This window comes from Bubalus kerabau, chromosome 8 (genome assembly GCF_029407905.1).
Source record: "Bubalus kerabau isolate K-KA32 ecotype Philippines breed swamp buffalo chromosome 8, PCC_UOA_SB_1v2, whole genome shotgun sequence".
Lineage (NCBI taxonomy): Eukaryota > Metazoa > Chordata > Mammalia > Artiodactyla > Bovidae > Bubalus > Bubalus kerabau.
The window spans coordinates 106,097,054-106,121,362 of record NC_073631.1 but is presented as its reverse complement, the minus strand read 5'-3'; the positions used below and the strand labels follow the sequence as shown (position 1 = coordinate 106,121,362).

General features: G+C 38.2%; 1 protein-coding gene across 2 annotated transcripts in view; it reads right to left on the bottom strand.

Annotated features, from left to right (window-relative positions):
• Positions 1-5,451: 5,451 nt before the first annotated feature.
• The window catches only part of IFT56 (intraflagellar transport 56), a 41,201-nt gene continuing 22,343 nt past the window's right edge, over positions 5,452-24,309 (bottom strand). For both annotated transcript variants that reach the window (XM_055591055.1, XM_055591056.1), the window contains exons 9-18: positions 22,456-22,558; positions 21,106-21,161; positions 19,799-19,852; positions 18,663-18,726; positions 17,137-17,225; positions 16,885-16,968; positions 15,313-15,382; positions 14,373-14,479; positions 9,176-9,309; positions 5,452-7,747 (exon numbers count right to left, since the gene is read on the bottom strand). In XM_055591055.1, coding sequence (XP_055447030.1) covers positions 7,636-7,747; positions 9,176-9,309; positions 14,373-14,479; positions 15,313-15,382; positions 16,885-16,968; positions 17,137-17,225; positions 18,663-18,726; positions 19,799-19,852; positions 21,106-21,161; positions 22,456-22,558 — 873 coding nt within the window. In that variant the 3' untranslated portion in view covers positions 5,452-7,635. The remainder of the gene's footprint in view (positions 7,748-9,175; positions 9,310-14,372; positions 14,480-15,312; positions 15,383-16,884; positions 16,969-17,136; positions 17,226-18,662; positions 18,727-19,798; positions 19,853-21,105; positions 21,162-22,455; positions 22,559-24,309) is intronic.

Here is a 24,309-nt window from a genome sequence, read left to right as displayed (position 1 = left end):
GGATCTTCCCAACCCAGGGACTGAACCCAGGTCTCCCATATTGCAGGCAGATTCTCTGTCAGCTGAGCCACCAGGGAAGCCCAAGAATACTGGAGTGGGTAGCTTATCCCTTCTCCAGGGGATCTTCCTGACCCAGGAATCAAATTGGGGTCTCCTGCCTTGCAGGTGGATTCTTTACCAGCTGAGCTACCAGGGAAGCTAAAGTCTACTTTGCCTGGTTATTAATATAGACACGGCAGCTTGCTTTTGATTATTATTTGTATGGTATATCTTTTTACATTCCTTTCCTTTTTTTTTTTTAATAGTGATTTAAAAAATCGCATAACATTGATGATCTTAATCATTTTTAAGTGTATAGTTCAGAAGTATCTTCATGTTGTTTTGGAACAGATCTCCAGAACTTTTTTATGTTTTATTTACTTTTTATTCTAGTTTTATTGAGAGACAGTTGATGAACAGCAGCACTGTAGAAATTTACAGTATGCAGCATAATTTGACTTCATCATGAATTACCACAAATTTAGTGAACATCCATCATCTCATATAGATACAAAAATTAAGAAATAGAAAAAAATACTTTTCCTTGCCATGAGCACTCTTAGGATTTACTCTTTTAACAACTTTTATATATAATATACGGGCTTCCCTCATAGCTCAGTTGGTAAATCATCTGCCTGCAATACAGGAGACCAGGGTTCGATTCCTAGGTCGGGAAGATCCCCTGGAGGAGGAAATGACAACCCACTCCAATATTCTTGCCTGGAGAATCCCATGGACAGAGGAGCCTGGCAGGCACTGTCCATGGGATCACAGGAGTCAGACACGACTGAGTGACTAACAGTTTCAGCTTAGCGACTAAACCACTACCACCACCATACATAATGTACACTCCAGAACTTTTTCTTCTTGGAGAACAAGAAATTCTATATCCATTAAACAATTCCATCCCTGCCTCTGGCAACTACCATTTAACTTCTGCTTCTGTGAATTTGACTGCTTTGGATACTTCATGTATGAAGTGTAATTGTGTAGCATGGGAGCTCAGAGAAGTCCCAACAATTTTTTCAAGCAACCACACCTTGCTTGAAAGTTTCACTTGAGGAAAATAAGGTAATATTCTAGGGCAGGAGTCAAAGAACTCTTTCTGTAAAGAATCAGTTAGTAAATACTTTAGGTTTTGCAGACCAAGAGGCAAATTGAGACTATTCGGTAGCTATTTACATAACAAGAGAGAAAACAAAGCTCCCCAAATTTCTTATTGATGAAATTAAAAATAGAAACTGACCACAATTTTTTTGGTAATACAAGTCTACTAACAAGAATAGAATTCTTCTCAAGTGGGAGAGTCTACACACCACGTGTTTCCTGACATGACCGGCGTCTCTTGTTGCAGAGCACAGGCTCTAGGTGCTCGGACATCAGTAACTGTGACACACGGGGTTAGTTGCACCGTGGCATGTGGAATCTTCCTGGAACGGGGATTGAACCCATGTCCCCTGCACTGGCAACAGATTCTTAACCCCAAGACCACCAAGGACATCCAAGAGTCTCTCCTGAACATTTACTGAAGAGTGGAATTCCTGGGTCATAGTATGAAGCTAAAGTTTACCAAAAAGGCCATACTGTTTCTCAAAGAATAAATGAAAGTAGGTAAATAGGAACAATTAAAGTTAAGATTAAACATCTTGTAAATATTATTCAAGCCTTCATTTATGTTATCTTCATTGGACATAATGATTGACTTATTCTCTATGTGGTTAAAGTCTGTACTTCAAGTTTCATCTTAAGTTGCACTTCCCCTATGTAGCCTTTTCTGTGTGACCCATCCACAGTGTTTTCCCCTGTTACATTTTGTCAGTAACTGTATTAATATAAGCTATACTATCCTATCATTTCATTGATTTTACAGTACCTTGCAATTATTCTTTGCTAAGTCACTTCAGTTGTGTCTGACTCTGTGCGACCCCATAGACAGCAGCCCCTCAGGCTCCGTCATCCATGGGATTCTCCAGGCAAGAACACTGGAGTGGGTTGCCATCTCCTTCTCCAATGCATGAAAGTGAAAAGTGAAAGTGAAGTCGCTCAGTCGTGTCCGACTCTTTGCGATCCCATGGACTGCAGCCTACCAGGCTCCTCTGTCCGTGGGATTTTCCAGGCAAGAGTACTGGAGTGGGTTGCTGTTATCTACATTTTCATCCTAACATACACTTTTAATTTTTAAGACTTGAATAACATGTCTCATCTCCACCATATTAATAGCTACTTCTCAGTTTAAAACTAGCAAAGGAGGGTATAATTATATGTCTATGGAGGAAATGAAAATTGGAAGGGCTCATGTAATTAACTGTACATAGTATGTATGTGTAGTTTATACATAGTGGGAAAGACTTATACATATTTAGAGATGCAATATGATTCCCTTGAAATTTTTGTTACACATATAGCTATGTCTAAGTTATGATGCAGAAACCCAATTAAAAACCCCATCAACAGAGATCTCAGTTTTTTTTTTTCCCCTATAAGGAGTTCATTTACACAGATGGACTGAGTTTTTTATCTGCTTGTATTTCTCTTTTTGCTTTGGTTTGTGGGAAGCTTGAAAGTAGATTTACGGCCCATTTTTCATAGTTCCGGTATGTATTTTTGTGTATTAACTTTACTCGCGCCTTCCTTTTTTTTGACCAGACTGTATGGCTTATGGGATTTCAGTTCCCTGACCACAGATCAAACCAAGACCTTCCGTAGTGAAAGCACAGAATCCTAACCACTGGACCACCAGGGTATTCCTTCTTTTACTCTTAAATGCCTTCTATTTGTTATATATATATGTATGTATATATATTTATTTGCTAATTTATCTCTAATTGTTTCTTGAACACAGTAGAAGTAACTGACCAAATAAATACATAAATCAATACACACACACACACACACACAAAGGTGAATTAAATCAAATACTTCTGTAATTTGCGGTATGGATGCTCACATCTGTGTTTCCCACTGCCCTCTCTCCTGAGGTTCACCTAGCAGCCTCCTGCTTTCCTATATCTGAGGTTTGTAAACTGTGTTGCCTTGTTCGGTAGCCTGAGTGGTGGGCCTGCTGTGTCTGCTTACATTTCTCTTTTTGCCCCGACCACCAAGGCAGTCCTTTAGTATTTGGCATCTAGACTTTATTTCAAGGAAGGGTTTGATGTAGAAAAGAGTGCAAGGTTGTCTATACACTACACAGTCAATACACATGCATCAGCTGATTGTGTTCACACATCCTTTTGGTGTGTGGCTGCCTCATAATGTCACATATTCCTCCAGAGTTGAGGCAGGTTGTGGGCACATCATCAGGTCTCTAGCTCTGCTTTTCTGAGAGCATCTCTAAATAAGCAGATGACTGTTTGAACATTATCACAAAATACATACAAACCTGAGAAGTATTTTATAGGATGAAGAAGAAAGATAACTATTTATCTAAGTCATATTAAGGGAGTCATAAATACAGGAACTAGTAAATCACTAAAATTAGTAAAAACTAAGATCATAGCATCTGGTCCCATCACCTCATGGCAAATAGAAAGGAATAACTGGAAACAGTGACAGATTTTCTTTTCTTGGGCTCCAAAACCACTGTGGACAGTGACTGCAGTGAAATTAAAAGATGCTTGCTACTTAGAAGAAAAGCTATGATAAACCTAGACAGTGTATTAAAAAGCAGAGACATCACTTTGTCAACAAAGGTCTGTATACTCAAAGCTATAGTTTTTCCAGTAGTCATGTGTGGATATGAGTCAGTCCATAAAGAAGGCTGAGTGCTGAAGAATTGATGCTTTTGAACTGTGGCACTAGAGAAGACTCTTGAGAGTCCCTTGAACAGCAAAGAGATCCAACCAGTCAATCCTATAGGAAATCAACCCTGAATAGTCATTGGAAGACTGATGCTGAAGCTGAAGCGCCAATCCTTTGGCCATCTGATGCGAAGATCGAACTCATTGGAAAAGACTCTAATGCCAGGAAAGGTTGAAGGCAGGAGGAGAAGGGGATGACAGAGGATGAGATGGTTGGATGGCATCACCGACTCAATGGACATGAGTCTGAACAAAGTCTAGGAGCTAGTGAAGGACAGAGAAGTCAGGCGTGCTGCAGTCCATGGGGTCTCAGAGTCATACACAACTTAGTCACTGAATAACAACAAAAGTAAATCACAAATTCATTTTTGTTATTAGAAAGTAGATATAACTATTGTGATTTAATGCCCACTGGCTTGAAACTTTTTAAGTGTATCAAGCCATAAAGAAGGAAAGCAGTCCTTTGGCTTCTGTGTACTTGGATATATGTTGCATGTGCTGCACAAATGGCAGAGGTCTGGGTGTCTTGGTAGCTGTTGAGTTCTAGGATCCATTCTGGTTGCTTGTCCCAAATGGGGAAGGAGGTGTCTCCTATATAAGGATACAGACATTCCCACTGCCTTATTTTCTCTCTCAGTAGCTTGTTCCTATTGAGACAACAATCACATGTTACTGTGTTTCGGTGGGTATACTTCTTTTAGACTGAGTTTCTTAAGGATCAGGATTGTGCGTTCTCTCTGCATCTCTAGCACCTAGTATATGCTTGCTGTGCTATGCTGTTCTTAGTCGTTCAGTCGTGTCCGACTCTTTGCAACCCCATGGACTGTAGTCCGCCAGGTTTCTCTGTCCATGGGGATTCTCCAGGGAAGAATACTGGAATGGGTTACCATGCCCTCCTCTGGGTGATCTTCCCAAGCCAAGGATCAAACCCAGGTCTCCCACAATCCAGGTGAATTCTTTACCGTCCGAGCCACCAGGGAAGCCCAGTGTATGCTTGGCACACCAGAAAACAATTACTGCTATATTTAAAATGGATAACTAACAAGAACTTATTGTACAGCACAGGGAACTCTGCTCAGTGTTATGTGGCAGCCTGGATGGGAGGAGGGTATGGGGGAGAATGGATACATGTATATGCATGGCTGAGTCCCTTCACTGTTCACCTGAAACTATCACACCATTGTTAATTGGCTATATCCTAGTACAAAATAAAAAGTTCAAAAGGAAAAAAAAAATTAGATGGGAACAAGAATCCATGAGGTCAGATCTCACAAGTACCCTGCTCTTCCAGTTACTACATTAAATTATTCAGTCAAGTATTTGGAAGCTTTCTACATATGAGACTTGTATAGTATTGTATAACGTTTGTTAACGTTGTATAACGAACTTCTGGAATGCACTGTGACTTAGAGAGCCAAACCTAACATGGCTAAGCAGGAAATACAAGCCTTAGTAGACAAGGCTTCTTAGGGCTGTCTATTCTCCTCTCAGAAAGAGTAACTTGTGGAGAGTAAAACTTGGTGTTTCCCTCTTCACACTGAGGTCAGGAAAGAAAGGGGAGAAGGCACATTATAAACCCACTGCCCTTACCACACTTAACAGAATACCGTAGATAACCAAATAATAAGCTTTAATTTAAATATGTTACAGTGGAACATAACAATTCTTTTGAAGTATAAAAATAACATTTTTTCCATTTGCAAGTAGTATCTGCTACAGAGTATAAAAAGAACATTGATGCTATGAATTGTACACATTACCACTCCATTCCCAAGCCTGGACCCTCTCCTCTCCATGCAACACTACTCTGCAATCTTGAGGCCCTGCCAAGGGGCCAAGCTACTTCAGAAGTAGCTATCCTTAATAACAGAATTGGGTATTATCTCTCTTAAACTAGTCTCTATGGGGTTTTGGTGGGGGGTCAGTTCTATAGATAAAAAACTTTTTAAAAACTTAATCTAAAATTCTGGGAATTGCTCTTTTTTGAATATCTGTTTTTTCCAGGAGACAGAAAAATGGCAGAGAGAAGCTGGAGCATTAAGATCAACAAGACCTCATTTAAATCGCCATCCGTGGAAAAGCTTTCCAAGTATAGGAAATTTGAAAATAACAGCAATTAACTGGAAGACAAATTTCATTGCCAAGAACCACTGAAGAGGTCCATACATCTTTTTCTACTGTCATGTTTCCTAATATTTTGAGTGAGGTAAGTAAGAATCACAAGGATTCTAAAGATTATGGCAGGTTCTGTCCAGATCTGATCCACCTAGTAACTTAGATACTGAGAACCAACTAGTGAAAAAACAGAAACAATATAATAAGGAACAGAAGCTTTTGTATATAAAAAATTGTGGTGTAATTTTGTTTTCTAAAACCCAGCTATTTGGGCCAGTTTATTCTGATTTGTGCTTTGACTTGATTAGATCTGGGTCTAATAAAAGACTGGAGAACTGGCCACCTTCCTGAGTGGAGGTGGGAGAACCCTCATAATCATCCAGAAGGCAGAACCCTCTGCCATCCCTGACCTCGCCTCCGCTGCGCCGACTTCTGCCACGTTCCAGTCTCCATCCTATGCAACTCCTTTGTCCTCAGTGGATGCTGGGGGTGGGGTGGAAAACCTGACTCAGTGCTTATAGGAATTCTTGTCTTTAGTGCTTCAAGGGATTGTGACCTTGAGTTCTCCTGCTGGAGAGGAATGGCTCTGCACTTTCTGTATCTGTAATGCTGGTACCTTCAACTGGCAGAAACAAAGTATGTAATATAGAAACAAAGTAACCTGGTACATAAAATGTGTAGGTTGATCTTCCGAAAATGGGTTGTGAGCCTAAAAATGCTCAGTTGTATAAGTTACGTTGCGAGAGCTCAACATTGAGCTGGAATACGGCTTAGGACAAAGTCCAGCCATTAGGGAGGGAATCCCTCAAAGAACTTTACATGATTCATATTCTATTATCATTACATTAATAAATAAAATAATCTTTGGAGCCCTACTTTCAAAAATTGATGTTTACTTAGTGAGATAGAGGAAGGAAAACCTAACCTGTAAGACTACCTAAAATGTAATGGAGAAGTGACTGATGAGACCTGTATACTTTGTTTCCTGAATATCTTTAAAATGTCCCACACAGATTTTCTTCATATAGAACTCACCTTTTAAAAACTGCAATATACATGTTACTCTGCTGTAACATGTTATTATCATCAACAATTCAACTATCAAAAGAATAACCCCATAAGTCTATTATCTATTAATGCCTGGACAGTTTGATAAAGGGTCTTACTGCCATTCTTAGAACCAGGTAGCTATTTATAACTTGTGCTCTCCTAAGATTCAGAGATGCATTACAAAACTTTTTATGGATTTCCCCAGTAACACAGGATCATGTACATAGATGGCTAAAATTAAGATGACAGAAATGATGTGACCCTTGAGCAGTAAAGGCATCTGTTATTGCAACTTGGAGAAAATGCCATGGAATGCTAATAAATAAAAAAAGTTTATGTCATTCTCCTTTAAGTCAGTAAATTACATAAGAGTGCTCTGAGTATTTTTAGAATAAAGGCACTGGACAAGTCCAAAGTCTTATTGCTCATGGGATCATATGGGAGCCACAGCCCAGACTACAGCTCTTAACTCAGCCAGGAGGCTTGGTCTAAGCTAGCCTGTCACTGATCAGGAGGCTTGGAGACCAAGGAAGATGTCAATAAACAGAGCCCTGTCTCTAACATAAACTTGAGGGAAACGATCTCCAATTTTATGTCAAAGTGGTGATGAATTCCGGAGGACTTGGGGGCTGTTTTAGACAGGCACTCTGTTTTCTTTGGCCCATTTCTTCATGATCCGGACGATGTACTCAACTTGCGGGTTACCCGTGCTTCTCAGTAAGTGGAGCACTTCTCGAAGGGTCTCTCTGAGGAAACGGTGTGAAAGGACAAGAAAGCAAATTAACAGCTAAAATAACTTGTGACGGTTCTTCACATCCTTCTAGCCGGCATATCTGCCTGCCCTTTTCCTGTGTTTTCATAAACCAATCACAGACTTCCTAGCTTAATATTCTTACGGTGCCATAATAAAATGGAAATTCTGTGAACTCCTCACCAATCTCAGTTTTCTTTGTTTGCATACACACACATATACACATATGTTTTTTTGTCTGAATATGACATAAATATTTCTGTTTCTATGGTTATTCTGTAGGACAGAATAGAGAGTGTGTATTAAGGAGCTGGGTTCAAATTCTAGCTCTGTGCTAACAGGTCACTTAACTTGACTGAGTCCCAGAGTTCTCCTTTGTTTAATGTGGTAATCACCCCAAACTGGGTGTCACTGCCATAAATGGAAAATGTCAGAAAGCTGGGGTTGATGATCTCTTCAAGAAAAGTGACACATTAATAAAAACAGAAGAGGGGAAAGTTAAGGACCATGATTTGGCAAATATTCAATATTTATATCTAACTAATTTAAATTTCATTTAAATTAAAACTCATGTTTTAAGTAATACATACTAAATCTTCCCTGTTACATCATCAGATCTATAGATGACTGCCTACTGATCCTCTTCCCTAAGGGTTTGCTCATATTTTATCCTTTTTCCCTCAAGTATCTTCTTTCAACTACCCAAATTCTTTTAAACTTATAACAGTACTAGAAATATATACAAGGTAGGAACTAATTTTTGATTATTTACTTATAAAATAGTCATTATCTTCATAGATCAGTAACAAATACATTCCATGAAATTACTTTCAGAAAATGGAATTTAGTTTTCAGTAGTTTAACTTTTATTACAAATGGAACTATATGCCATGTAATTTTGTGTGGTCTAATGTCTCAGTATTTCCTGAAATATGAGAAGGCAAAAAAAATAATTTTTAACCACACTCACTCCATTTCTAATTCTTTGAGGTCTAAACTAAGAGACACAAGAAAAAAAACAACAGGCAAAGAAAAGAGCAGAAGAGATCGAAAAAGACATTGCTTGTGAAAATGGCAGTATAAAACTTAAACATTCATTCATCATTGTAAAACGTCATTATTTTATTGCATTGAATCTATAGGTTGCTTTGGGTAGTATACTCGTTTTATTGCATTGAATCTATAGGTTGCTTTGGGTAGTACACTCGTTTTATTGCATTGAATCTATAGGTTGCTTTGGGTAGTATACTCGTTTTATTGCATTGAATCTATAGGTTGCTTTGGGTAGTATACTCATTTTATTGCACTGAATCTATAATTTTTATAATTTTTAGTTTTTAGAGGACGTTACCCAGGAAAACAATTGTCACCCCGCAGGAAACCAGCAAGTGCACAGAATAGCGTCTCTTGTCTGTCTACTTACTTGGGTTCCCTCCCAGCCAAGATCATCTGGAATATGCCCACACAGGCACCTCTCTTGCCTTCCCAGTATTCAGGGTTGGGGTCCAGCCTCTCTAAGACATCAAATGCTTTGGCTGAGTAGTAAAACTGGCCCATCTGAATAAAAGAAAGTATTGTGGTAATACTTGTAGTCAACAGATCCCACAAAATGAAACTAAATGTAAAGATACCATGAAACAGAACTACATAACATAAGTACATAAAACAGGTGCATGGGTAATGACAACATTCTTAGTTAGCATATTAACTTCTATTCCTTATTAAAACAAGAAGGGAAATCACAGCTTGTGTACATGGGTTCAGTTTAAATCCCCTTACCTTTATTAAGTTTTCAGCAATACAACATTTCTTCTACATATAGTCAAGTTATGCTATAATCAACACATTTGTCATTTCTTCTAATTCTATTCTTCTATTCTTGAGGATAAACACCAATGACTGATCCAAACTGGTTATTTTTCAAGTTTCCTCAATACATTCCAAAGCTGACTACTTTCATTCATTTTCTGCTAATTTGATCATGTTTCACCCAAGAGGATGATCTTTCCCTGACCTTTGCCTGTCATCTCAGAATGCCTAGATGTATACTGACTCCTAAACAGCAAACCTCTTAAATATTTAATTCCTTTTGACAAACTTCTTTCCCAAACACACTACACACTTCCATGGCCTTGTACAGCATGCTATCATTAAATTTTGCTTCGATGTTGCTGTTGTTGTTCAGTTGCTAAGTTGTGTCCAACTCTTTGTGACCCTATGGACTGCAACACACCAGGTTTCTCTGTTTTTCACTTTCTCCTGGAGTTTGCTCAAACTCATGTCCACTGAGTCAGTGATGCCATCCAACCATCATCCTCTGTCGTCCCCTTCTCCTCTTGCCCTCAATCTTTCCCACCATCAGAGTCTTTCCAAAGAGTTAACTCTTCGCATCAAGTGGCCAAAGTATTGGAGCTTCAGTGTCAGCATCAGTCCTTCCAATGACTAGTCAGGGTTGATTTCCCTTAGGATTGACTGAATTGATCTCCTTGTAGTCCAAGGAACTCTCAAGAGTCTTCTCCAGCACCACAGTTCAAAAGCATCAATTCTTTGGGGCTTAGCCTTCTTTATGGTCCAACTCCTCATCTGTATATGGCTACTGGAAAAACCATATGGACATTTGTTGGCCAAGTGCTGTCTCTGCTTTTTAATATGCTGTCTAGGTTTGTCATAGCTTCTCTTCCAAAGAGCAAGCATCTTTTAATTTCATGGCTGCAGTCTCATAAATATATAGGGTTACCAATTTCACTGAAGTCTTCAAGTTGCTGGGAAATCCTCCCTTATTTAGTGTGGTTTAATTACTTCTCCTTTTCCATAAACTGTTGCTTTAAACCTTTCCAATTTCCTTAAGATCTCTATTGCCTTCTTAGCTTAGCTTTTTTCTCTACGTCATAGGGAAGACACAACTTTCCTGCCTTCCATTCAAATTATACTTCATTACTCTGCCTATCTCACAGAAAGAAGTGGTCTTATTCCTTTTAAAAGTTAATCCTTCTTCCTCAGTTCAGTTCAGTCGCTCAGTCGTGTCCGACTCTTTGCGACCCCACGAACTGCAGCATACCAGGCCTCCCTGTCCATCACCAACTCCTGGAGTTCTCTCAGACTCACACCCATCGAGTCAGTGATGCCATCCAACCATCTCATCCTCTGTCGTCCCCTTTTCCTCTTGCCCACAATCCCTCCCAGCATCAGAGTCTTTTCCAATGAGTCAACTCTTCCCATGAGATGGCCAAAGTACTGGAGTTTCAGCTTTAGCATCATTCCTTCCAAAGAAATCCCAGGGCTGATCTCCTTCAGAATGGACTGGTTGGATCTCCTTGCAGTCCAAGGGACCCTCAAGAGTCTTCTCCAACACCATAGTTCAAAAGCATCAATTCTTTGGCGTTCAGCCTTCTTCACAGTCCAACTCTCACATCCATACATGACCACAGGAAAAACCATAGCCTTGACTAGACGGACCTTTGCTGGCAAAGTAATGTCTCTGCTTTTGAATATGCTATCTAGGTTGGTCATAACTTTCCTTCCAAGGAGTAAGCGTCTTTTAATTTCATGGCTGCAGTCACCATCTGCAGTGATTTTGGAGCCCAGAAAAATAAAGTCTGACACTGTTTCCACTGTTTCCCCATCTATTTGCCATGAAGTGATGGGACCAGATGCCATGATCTTCGTTTTCTGAATGTTGAGCTTTAAGCCAACTTTTTCACTCTCTACTTTCACTTTCATCAAGAGGCTTTTTAGTTCCTCTTCACTTTCTGCCATTTTTTTTGGTAAAGAAACACACCAAATGATGTGAGAAACATACATGCACAGTTTAATGACTATAATGTCAATATAAGTGTAACTACCACCCATGTCAAGAAACAAAACATTGAGAGCAAAACCAAAGCTCTGTGTTTCACTTCTATACCACAGCCCTCTCTTCCCATATTTTCATAACTACTAGTCTGACTCTTATGGTCATCAGTTCTTTGACTGTATAGCTGTATCAGCTTTGTACATATGTTTAGACAACATAATTGAGTGCTGCCTCTTAGTATGTTAACTATATGAAATAATGCTGTAAATATTATTTTTTATCTCTGTATATGTTTTTACAATTTATCTATATGGTTGGATATAGCCCTAGTTGGGTCATTTGCTAAAGCCTTTTTATTTTGGAATAATTATAAACTGACAGGAAGTTACAAAGATAGTACAGAGTGGTCCCATGGAACATCAAACCCAGGAAACTGACATCACTACAATGTATGTATGCATTTCTGTTATTTAATCAAGTGTGTCAGACTCATGTAACCACCACCCCTAGCAAGACAGAACTATTATATCACCACAAAGCTGTACCTCCCAGCTGACCATTCCTAACCTCTGGCAATCATCAATTTTTTCCTACGTCTCTATAATTTTGTCATTTCAAGAATGCTTTATATATATATGCATATATATGAAATCATATATCAGTTTTTTAAAGATTGTGGGTTCTGTTATTCTCACTGAATCTGTTTCCTAATCCAGTTCTCTTCTGTACCTAGTAGTGTTTTCTCAGGCCTCATGCAATTCAATCTAGCTGCAGATTTGACATTTTCCTTCCTTGGCATTTGATAAAATAGGAACAAGAAAAAAAGTAAGGAAAAATGCTTTTTTCTCTCTCTCCTGGTTATTCTCTTTCCCTTCTGTTCATCCTCATTGTCTGTCTCTTTTACTGACTCCTCTGTTTCTATCCCTTAAACACTGACTGGTGTTCCATGCGGTTCCTCACCCCACTCACTGGCTACTCTCATTCTTTCCCATACTCTGCCGCTACTGCCACCACCGCCGCCACCATTAACTTCCGTTAACTTCTGAAGTCACATCTCTAATCCAAACCTTTTGCATGCTTTCCTGAGCTCCGGGTTCACCCTGCGTATTTCCTACTATAATATCTCTACCTGGGAGCCCCAAACACACTTCAGATTTAATACATTTAAAATTGAACTAAATTCCTGTCTTTCAGTGTTTTCTTTCCCTCTGCCTTCTCTAACTCACTTAATGTCATTGCCATCCACTAAGTTCTATTAAACATTTTCAAGTTTCCTATGTTTTAAAACCTTTTCCATTGATGGTGATTCACTTTATTTTTGTAATGGTTCACTTTGAATGAGCTATTATTGATTAAGTTGATACTAGACTCTCTTTACCTAATGTTTTCCTGTCTTTTGAACAGGAAGAAATATTCACCAAATAGTTTTAGAATTTGACGTTAGTTTTGTAAAACGCTTTTAATCTATAGGATAGGGCCCCAAACTCTTCCCTGTCATTCCAACTCCCTACACACACACACATACAGACACACACAAAACTCCTCTTTTACTAAATCTGACTCCACTTTTTCTGGTTCCTTTGTCCTTCCTGTCTACTATTTGCACCAAGGTTTCCCAAAGGTTTGGTTTGCAACTCTTTATTCTTCTTATTTGACTCCCTTATCTGGGAAATTTCACTGTTTTTCAGGGCATCTATTACTATTGTTGGAGAAGGCAATGGCAACCCACTCCAGTACTCTTGCCTGCAAAATCCCATGGACGGAGGAGCCTGGTAGGCTGCAGTCCACGGGGTTGCTAAGAGTCAGGCACGACTGAGCGACTTCACTTTCACTTTTCACTTTCATGCATTGGAGAAGGCAATGGCAACCCACTCCAGTGTTCTTGCCTGGAGAATCCCAGGGACAGAGGAGCCTGGTAGGCTGCAGTCCACGGGGTTGCTAAGAGTCAGGCACGACTGAGCGACTTCACTTTCTCTTTTCACTTTCATGCATTGGAGAAGGAAATGGCAACCCACTCCAGCATTCTTGCCTGGAGAACCCCAGGGACAGAGGAGCCTACTGGGCTGCTGTCTATGGGGTCATACAGAGTCGGACACAACTGAAGCAACTTAGCAGCAGCAGCATTACTATTGAAGCGGTGATTTCTCCAAATCTGTCTCTCAGTGTCAGAGGACACTGTTGTTTTCTCTAATGTGTTTGTTTTTGGCTGGACTGGGTCTCCATTGCTGTGCATGAGCAGGGGCTACTCTCTAGTTGCAGTGTGCAGGTTTCTCATTGCGATGGCTCCTCCTGTTGTGGAGCACTGGCTCTAGGGCAAGCTGGCTTCAGTTGTTTTAGCAGGTAGGGTCAGTAGTTGTGGCAGCTGGGCTTAGCTGCCCGGCAGATGTGGAGTCTTCCCAGACCAGGATCGAATCCATGTCCTCTGCACTGGCAGGCACATTCATAACCACTGGACCATCAGGGAAGTCCAGAGGCCATCATTCTTGAGCTTCAGAACCAAACTTCCAACTACCAGATGACTATCTCTACCTGCATGATACCTAAAGAGTCATAGCCTTTAGAAATCTAAAACCTCCTCTCTAAACCACTATTTCCGTACATAGGATTTTCAAGTTTCATTTATATGTATACATGTTTTATATATACATAAAATCCTGCCTATCTCTGAGTTCAGTTCATTTATAAAAGGGATGACATTTCTGATATCACTATGTGAATTCTCTCACCTATGGCCATTTAGTCTCTAGGACACTTTCCCCTAACACTTAGTCAATGTACCAATGTGATACTGATCTTCACTTTCCCCTTAGATTTCACTCAGACTCACCTTGTAGCAGTCGTTAGCAATGAGCTGTAGGAGGCTAAAGGACTCGCCAGAGGTTTCCATCTTGAGATAAAGCTCCCAGGCTAGTCTTGGCTTCTTATTCATAATGTCTACAAAGAGAAACAAAGATGTATGTTTTCTAAATGTACAAGAAGTACACTTCTGCATCTTGCTAGTCTATGGATTTGGTTTTATGTTAGAAACATACTAAGTAAACATTTTACATTGAAAAAACAGTGAACATTTTACATGGAAAGATTGCAATGTTGGCATTAAACTGGTTCCCCATCAGGACTCTGTATACAGTGCTTAAAATACTTGTTAGGCTTCAGGTAAGTATGTCTTTTCAGTAGTTCTCACTTTGCTCATCTGCTTAAAAGTCATCTTTCATTCATTCAATCCCACTCATACAGTTTCAGCCTCACTTAGAAGATCTAATTGCTAAAATTTCCCTAAGACGTAAAAAATTTAGTGAACATTTTAAATCCAAGTGAAAAAAAGGAACAAGAAAAAACACTGGAGAGAGAGAAAGACAGACAGAGATGATAGGCTATATATATATATATATATATATATATATATATATATATCACACACAAAAATTATGTTTTTGACATTTTACTACTTTTCAGGCCTGCACCATAGTGAAAAGGTAAAATTAACATAACAATATCATTTAGCAAAAAAAAAGCAAAGTAAACTGAGATTCTGGAAGCCAGAACACGCTAAAGAAAGAACTTGGCATCTTTTAGGACCGCTGGTGCTAGGTCACGGCCATATGGAAGAACTAACCGCAGGGCACACATGTATACATATGCACACATGGCCACCTTTACTGAGCAGCACTAACAACACAATCTCAGAGTTTAACCATTCTACAAGAAAAAATTAGAAAACACTCATAAAAGGAAAATTCCTCTATAACGTTTAAAAGAAGACTCACAGCACCGAGCTAACCAGCTGAGGTAAATGTAGTCATTTTTCATCTTCTCACTTTGGATTAAAAGGAAAACCTGCAAGAGGAGGGAAAAGGGAACAAACATACAGAAGCTTTTACAGTGAAAATATCCACAGCAGCTTGCCTTAGACTAATGAGCATTATAATGACCAATTCTACACAGGCTGCTGAGAAAAGTGAAGGATAAAATTGTGGCGATTTTAACACATTTCTCTCAGTTATTGAGGCTTCCCTCGTAGCTCAGTCAGTAAAGAATCTGCCTGCAATGCAGGAGACCTGGGTTTGATTCCTGGGTTGGGAAGATCCCCTGGAGAAGGAAATGGCAACCCACTCCACTATTCTTGCCTGGAGAATCCCATGGACAGAGGAACATGGGCTACAGTCCATGGGATTGCAAAGAGTCAGTCACGACTTAGTGACTAAGGACGAGCACTTAGTTATTGATATCATAAGGTGACATGAGGTTAGTAAGGATATAGAAGATTTGAACAGAATAATTAACAACTGCAGATGCTACTGGGTAATAAAGCAAGTCTTAACAGATTTTAAAGGATTCGTGTTATACAGACCACACTCTATGACCACAATACAATTAAGTTAGAAATCAAAATAACCTGGATATATATATTTCCCCTTCTGATTCATGTTGAGGTTTGACCAAAAACAGCAAAATTCTGTAAAGCAATTATCCTTCAATAAAAAATATATTAATAATAAAAAAACCTGGAAAAGATAGCATACATACTTGAAAATCCTGAAACATGTTTTAAAATAACTCATAGTTAAAGATAATAAAAAATAATTTCTAAACATGATGAAATTGGAAAACACTTAGAATTTCAATAATAATAAGTTGAGTCATTTGTTGAATAATAACAAAACTGAATTAAGTAACTCAACTGAAATATTTTGAATCATTTGGATAATCAATCTATGGAGTTAGATATCAAGATAGTGGTTAGCCTTGTGGGAAAGGGACTGACTCCAAAAGGGGATGAGACGGTTCCCCAGGTTATCATAAAATTCTATTTTATGATCTGGGTGCTGACTATTTGGGTATGTTCACTTTAAAAATTCATCAAGCTGTGTACTTTGATTTATATAATTTTCTCCATGTATGTTATGTCTTTATACAATTTATCCAAAAAAGGAAAATATGAATGTGGTTATGCATGTATATCTCTCAATATGGACTGTAGCCTGCCAGGCTCCTCTGTCCATGGGACTTTCCAGGCAGGAACACTGGAGTGGGTTGCCATTTCCTTCTCCAGGGGATCTTCCCCACCCAGGGATCGAAACCCACATCTCTTATGTCTCCTGCACTGGCTGGTGGGTTCTTTTCCACCAGCACAACCTGGGAAGCCCCATAAGATTTATCCAAAAAGGAAAACATGAATGTGGTCATAACCTATGTGTTTATTTATATTGTACTTTTTAATGTAGCCTAAGAACAATGGAACTTTCAATAATCCTTTAGCTTTAAACATGTATTTCTGTGAGAAAAACATAACGTTTTTAGATAGAATCATTCAAAAGTCTTCAAAAGCAGGTACCTACCTCTTCACCCTCACTGGTATTGCCAGTTGCAGCTTTGGCTTGGGCATAATTAAAGTTAAAGATGTCATCATTATAGAAGTAACTCTGAAAAACATTGAGAGAACAGGTCACATTGAGCTTTAACATATAAAATATAAAAACAACAGTTACCACTACTACTCCCACAGTAAAAGGGTCATCTCCAAAAGTATCTTATCTGTGACATATTAGAGTATTTTGTATACAAAATCACCTAGAAAACTCTACACTGACCTTAAATGAGTTGAGGTAAATCAAGACATCATCAAATTGCTTAAGCAGGAAGAAACAGGAAGCCATGCACTGCCTTCCTGGTATTGTATCTGAAATGGAACAGGAAAAAAATCAGGTGTATTCATGAAACTAAAAGTTCTCTTTAGCTGAAATTTGAGTTATTTCATAATTTAGCGATAAGAAATGTATTCCAAGACATCTTTCTAGATTCTGAAATTAGATTCTGTTCATTGGATAGAACCTTGGCATGTGGAAGTCACAGTACTCAAGAATGACCAGTAATCTTTCCTGCGAGTCCCACATGAGCATGTGTCCTTCAGGCTACAGTTTCCCTAGGTCTTTTTTCCAGGGCTTTGATTCTGTCATTCAGCTCCAACACCTGCACATTCAACAAATATGAATTAGTACCCATCATTACTCACCTAAGACAACCTAACACTTCTGATTTCAAATGGAGAGATATTTGGCCATGGAACCATCTGATCCTGATTCTGACCAACTTGTCCTGTAACAGGTTCCTATCTGAAGTGGCAGAGGATTCGTGTAATACCCTACCTTCACCACGGTCACTCCTGATCCTCCTTCCTCTGTTCAATTTTTTCCCCTGTAACACTTATCACAGTCAGATATACTATATAATCTATTTCTTATGTCTATAGTTTGTTCTCTCTAGACTGAACACTGCACAAGGGTGGGGGAATTGGCTGGTTTTGTTTACTGCTATATCACTAACACCTCAATACATTTTTGTTGTAAGAATGAAGTGAAATGGGGAAAGAAAATATTATCCAATAAATGGTTTTGGTGAAACATTTGAAAGAAAATGAATCCCCAGGGGTGATCAGAATATTTAATAATAACTTCAGCATGAACACTGTTTGTCAGAATAGATGCCAGCCATTGAAAACAGGTACAGCCAGCCATACTGGTTTATACTGGCTAACTATCAGTCCTTTTTAGATGCCTTTTTCAAAACTTACACTGAATCTTGAGTGATGAGATCAATAATTTAATAACAAAAATGAAGCCACGAAACTACTGGCAAAATATAGGTGAATATTACATAACTTCAGGAATAAAAAAGCATTTTCTAAGCTTGATACCCATGTAATAAATCATTATAGAAAAGATAAATAAGATATAAATGTTTTCATATGGGAAAAATACCATAGGCAAAATTAAAAGCAAATGACCTTTTTTCAGAAGGTCAGAAAAAATATCTACAGCATGACAAAAGCTTTATACCTAAAGAGCGCTTGAGAAATCAATCAAAGTGAACATTTCAAATAAAAAACAGAATCAAATTTTTAAAACTCTTATGAACTTCTCTGTTTATGTATCCTCTCATCCCATTTTAGCTGAGCTGTTAAGAAGGGCTAATCTAATATTTTCTCCTGTGTCTAGGTTCCTGCTTTACAATGGGAAACCTAACAGATATATCCCTGGACACAGAGTCAAACTTCACCAGTCAATATACGACCAACTCCAGTGATAAATTGTGCTCACATGTACAGATTCAAACATACCACATTCGCTGGCTGATCCTCCCACCAACTGGAAGAACTGCTGGGCAATTTTCATATGATCCCTCTAAAAAACCAAGCAGAGCTGATAAGAGGAATAAACTGAAAATACATTATTTGTATTACACTTTATGGTTTCAACCTATCTGTCAGGATTTAAAAATTTTAAATTCTCCTCAAATCAGCAGTACTAATTTTTATTAGCATCACCAACTAAAAAGTGACAATCTATAATTGAATTAAAACCTAGTTAGGATCAGATAGAAAAGAAGAGAAAAAAATTCAATTCCCAAATTCTATTTTAAAAGTACCTTCATTAAATGAACTCATTCATTCATTCATTCATTTAACAAATATTTATTGCTTTTATCATATATCAGACCTTGTGGTAGGAGCTATGGCTAGAACAAGGAGTAACTTACTAAATAGAATCATTAATTTATTCAATAGCGATTTACTGCCTATTTAAGGCAATTTGGAGTGAGCTGGAGATAAAAAGATTTATTTACATCCCATTTCGTTCCAAAAAGAACCTATTATGCCATATTCAGGTGAATAAGAGCTTAATTTTAGTCAGCGTTTTGTATTTATAAAAAACTTTCCCAAAGAAACAATTATTCTCATTTTACAGATGCCAAAATTATAGCTCAGAGGTATGCAAGGTTAAAAAAAAATGTCAGTGAAAATAAGAATGAAGTTTTGCAATGATTTGCTGTTGTTATTAGATAAACACATTGTTCAACAATTGGGCTTTTTTTCCCCTTAAAAAGCAGTAATTCTTAAGGCTATAGCTTTCTATTTTTTTTTTCTTTTCAGTTTTTATTCTATTCTGCTTTATTTTTTGGACAAGCCACCTGGTTTGCGGGATCTTGTTCTCCATCCAGGGATGGAACCTGGGCCCTTGGCAATGAGCGTGCCAAGTCCTAACCACTGGACCACCAGGGAATTCCCTTTTTTTGTCTTCAAATAACACAGAATTCTGTCACAATGGAATCTGGATTGGTGGATATGGAGAAATAAAAGGAACTGCAGAGGAGTCTATTTGTAAGTTTATTACTAGTTGAACTTTGAAAGTCACTTTTATTTTTTCCACACACTGTAACTTTACAAACTATAGATACCAGTGGTTTTATACTCACTGAACACATTTCCTGGCCAAGGGCTGCATTGACCACTCCTTTGAGGATATACTCCTGGAAACGTGGAATATCAGTAATTAATTTAAAAGGAACATAAAACTAAGAGATATCGCTCAAAAAAATCATTTGCATCAACTCAATGCTTTATATATATTATCAAAAGTTACCCAAAGTCACTTTGCTCTGTTCTATCCCTGGGAAGAATAAAAGAATTAGGAGACTTTCATTTGGTTCTCAGGAAAGTGTTCATATAACAGAATTAATCATATTTATAAATTCTCAATCATAAGGGGAAAAACTCAGTGGACATGCATAGGAGTTTTGTTTTTATTTCAATTCAGTGGAAAAAATTAACCATAAAATGTTTATGTAATAATTTTTACACTTTATCAGCCACTGCCATTTTCTGTGACCGTATCACACACACACATACACACACATATATAATTTTCCCTTTCCAATGATATAATAACTTTCCTTTGCTAGTGATTCCTTTCTTCAAAAATAAATAAATTAATTAATAACAATAATCCTCTGACTCTCATTTGTAAGGTATTCTCATTTTGGAGTCCTGAGGCCTTATCTGTATCTCCTTTAGATTTGGTTCTATTCTTTAACAGATATTCTCCTTAGCTTTATGAGGTTTTTTTTTTTTTTTTTTGCACCACATAGGATCTTAGTTCCCTGAACAGAGATCAAACCAATATCCCCTGCAGTGGAAGTATGGAGTCCTAATGACTGGATCACCAGGGAATTCTGATTTTTATGTGAGTACTATTTTTATTTAAGACAGCTCTTTAAAAGAATAAAACAAAAGATGCTGAAGCTTTTAATACACTTGAGAAATATACCAACTTAGACCTGGAAATATTTTTCAGCCTTTCACTCCATGAGTGGGACGCCTAGTACATGCTTAGCATTCATATCACTGGAGACACAATACGAACACAGTGCCTGCCTTCAAGGAGTGGACACGCAGCAGGGGACACAGACACAGCACAGACAGTCATCCTGATGACATAAGTCTCCATGTCTAGTTTCATCAGAATTCTAGATTTCAGTATTTTCAAACTTCAACCCTTTTGAGGAAATGACCATATTTATGGGAGTTTACAAATTTCAAAAAAGCCCAAAATATTGATTCTCATATCAAAAGTCTCACATAATATTCCCAGATCAACATACACCAACTTTCCTGAGAGTCTACAAGCAGGAATCTTCCCTAATATGCCTTCCAACTACCTTTCAACAGAAATTCCACCTTCAACAGAACTTGGTTAGTAAAAATGTAACACATTGTCAATTACCTGAGGAGTAGTAGGTTCCAGATCCTTAATTAAGTTATAAGCTTCCTGTACATCATCTGAAATATAAGAAATACATAGCCATATTAGTCTGTATCCTAGCAAACAGTCGCCCCAAATGATAAGGTCCTTCAAATATTCATGAGAAGTATGATTTGCTTTTCTTGTCTCTTGAGTCGCCATGAAGTTCAATGCTTAGTAGTAGATAACCAAATATCTGTAGGAAACCTGTATTAAGCCACAAGCACTTAAGGGTTCAAGCTAAAAATAAGGAACAGGGAAGTATATGCTTATGGCATTGTAATTATATAAGAAAAACATCCATTTTTGAATATATACGTGTGTGTGTGTGTGTATATATATATATACACACACATACATAAAGTACATAGGAGTAAAATGACACGAAGGCTGGGATTCGCTTTAAAATATTTCACAACAAAACTGGAAAAGGGAGGATAAATTAAGAAAGACTGGCAATATCTACAAGACTATTATATCTGGGGTTATTATTTGGGTGTTCATACTATAACTTTTGTTTATGTTTGAAAGTTCTTAGAATAAAAATTAGTTTATAAAATATATAAGGTGTTTCTTTAATTCTTGTCCAAAAGCTTATTTCTTTGTGCTGATGTATCAAACTAGAGAGAACTATTTGCAAGTTCATGGTCTCCTGTTAATAAACACTTCACATTTCCCTCAGTGAGGAATACGTTGCCTGGTTGGCTCCTACCGTGCACCTTAAAAGGCCCACACTTAGTCTGAGGCCCATGACTGAGTGCCAGCGCCACTGCGTGCGAGCTGCCACCCTGCGTTCACAACTGTCAGACGGCACACTGCTTGGGCCTGTGCCTACAACTTATCCTTACTTAGGGCAACAAATGCCATTCTCCCTTCACATCTTAATATTTTGCAGAAGCTGGAGGTACAAGGAAACAGAAAGACAGATAATTAGAGCAAATAAAAAAGTTAATGATGGGAAAGAAAAGACCCAAGGAACTGTGGATGGACATTACACACAGAGGAACACACAAAAAAGAAGAAATGAGGGAGGGAAAGGAAAACAACAGAAAACCCGAAATAAAATGAATAGAGGACAAAGGGCAGAAAAATAAGAGGAAAAGAAAAAAACCAGAATGGGCGAGAGATTGGAAGCAACAGAAGAGGAAAGAGGAGATAAAGAGAAAAGGCACAACAGATAAATATCAATAAATTTGCTCTGTCCTGTGAACCTGCTGCAAATATATTTTTGGGTATTATGAAGTGATTTTAAAGGTTAAGCAAGTAGTTCAGTTGGAGAGTAAATGTTCTAAAATATCTTACATAGGCAAGATCAAGACACATTTCTCTTACCTTGACGAAGATAGTAAATCACTAAGTTTAGCCTAGCTTCAGGAATGACATCAACCAGGGGAGGCAAAACTTGCAAAGCCCCTTCTCCTCCTCGGAAGACTACCTAAAGACAGAAAAGCCATTATTATGGCAGCAAATATGAGTATGTTTACTGGTGGAAATACACACGGAACTGACGCAACAGTTACTCTTTGAAGGGAGGAATATATTTTTGAAGCTTTTTCTATACACACATGACCTTGACCTCATTAAAAAAAAAAAAAAAAAAAGGCATCCTAGGGACTTCCCCGGCAGTCCAGTGGTTAAGACTCTGTGCTTCAAATGTAGGGGCTACGGATTTGATCCTTGTTTGGGGCGCTAAGTCCCATGTGCTTGACAGCCAGGAAAAAAAAAAAGTCATCCTAAATGTAAGAAATAGAATAAAGGCATGGCCCTATTGCATATATTTCCTTTTTGCCTCATAAGAACTATACGAAACTCTTAAAGTACCCAATAATTAATGAAACTTCTTTCTAGACAGATATTCTACATTAGAAACTCCATGAAGGAATTTATGAAATCCTTCTGAGATTATTTCCTCATCTCTAAATGGCATTAGTAATGTCCACCTAATTAGTAATGGCATTAGTAATGTTCAGAGTTATCATAAGGATGAAATAAGTTAAAGTGGGCTACATACATGGCATATCATATGTTATATTTTGTTTTATTAAAATATTAGTAAATATTCATTAACACCTACTATATGCCTGGTATTGTAATACCAGGGCTACACTAGGAAAAAGTCTTTCTCCTGTCTATGACTTACAGTACAGTTATATTATACTATATGCTGCTGCTAAGTCGCTTCAGTCGTATCCGACTCTGTGCGACCCCAGAGACGGCAGCCCACGAGGCTCCCCCGTCCCTGGGATTCTCCAGGCAAGAACACTGGAGTGGGTTGCCATTTCCTTCTCCAATGCATGAAAGTGAAAAGTCAAAGTGAAGTCGCTGAGTCAGGTCTGACTCTTAGCGACCCCATGGACTGCAGCTTACCAGGCTCCTCCGTCCATGGGATTTTCTAGGCAAAAGTACTGGAGTGGGGTGCCATTGCCTTCTCCAATATTATACTATATAGTCCTGTCTGTATACTCAAATGGGGAGAGACCTTCAAACAGCAAACTTAAGTATGTTGTCATATAATAATAAAAGCTACAGAGGACAGCTAAAACAAAAACACCATCCATGAAAGGACTGTTTACATGCTGTTTTGTACCCACAGCCTAGCACAGTATCTGACACATAGTAAATTATATCACAAATATACAGAAATCAAGGCAATCAGGCATAAACTACCTAATCTCTTCTTTCTATATCAAAATATCCATCTGGTCATTTTTTTTTTTTTTTGTTCTTTTTGTCTAAGATGCTCCCTTCCCTTGCCAAGATTAATTCCTACAATTGTCTTCTTTGATGTCATGATTTTAACTCCATTTGGATTTTGTTTCTGCATTAATATTCTATTTCATTAATCCTGGTCCCACTTCTCAACTTTAAATATGCACAAAGGTTTCTACTCTCTTGAAAAATCTTCACTTCACTTGGTGCCATGGTTCCCTCTGAACAGCATCGGACTTTTTCTCCTTTTTTCAATGCCACACTTGAAAAGTAAGTGGCTTGCTGTTTCAACTTCTCTTCCTCTCCTTAACCTCCCAGAAAACTTGCTGCTGCTTTCTGCACACTAATAAACCCATTCTACAAGTCACAAATATCAACCCCTTTGACCAAATTCAACAGACTTTCCTCTCTTCTTGCTCCATGACATATCTGCAGTTTTGACACCGGTGGCCATAGCATGACAATAAAAGCACTTTT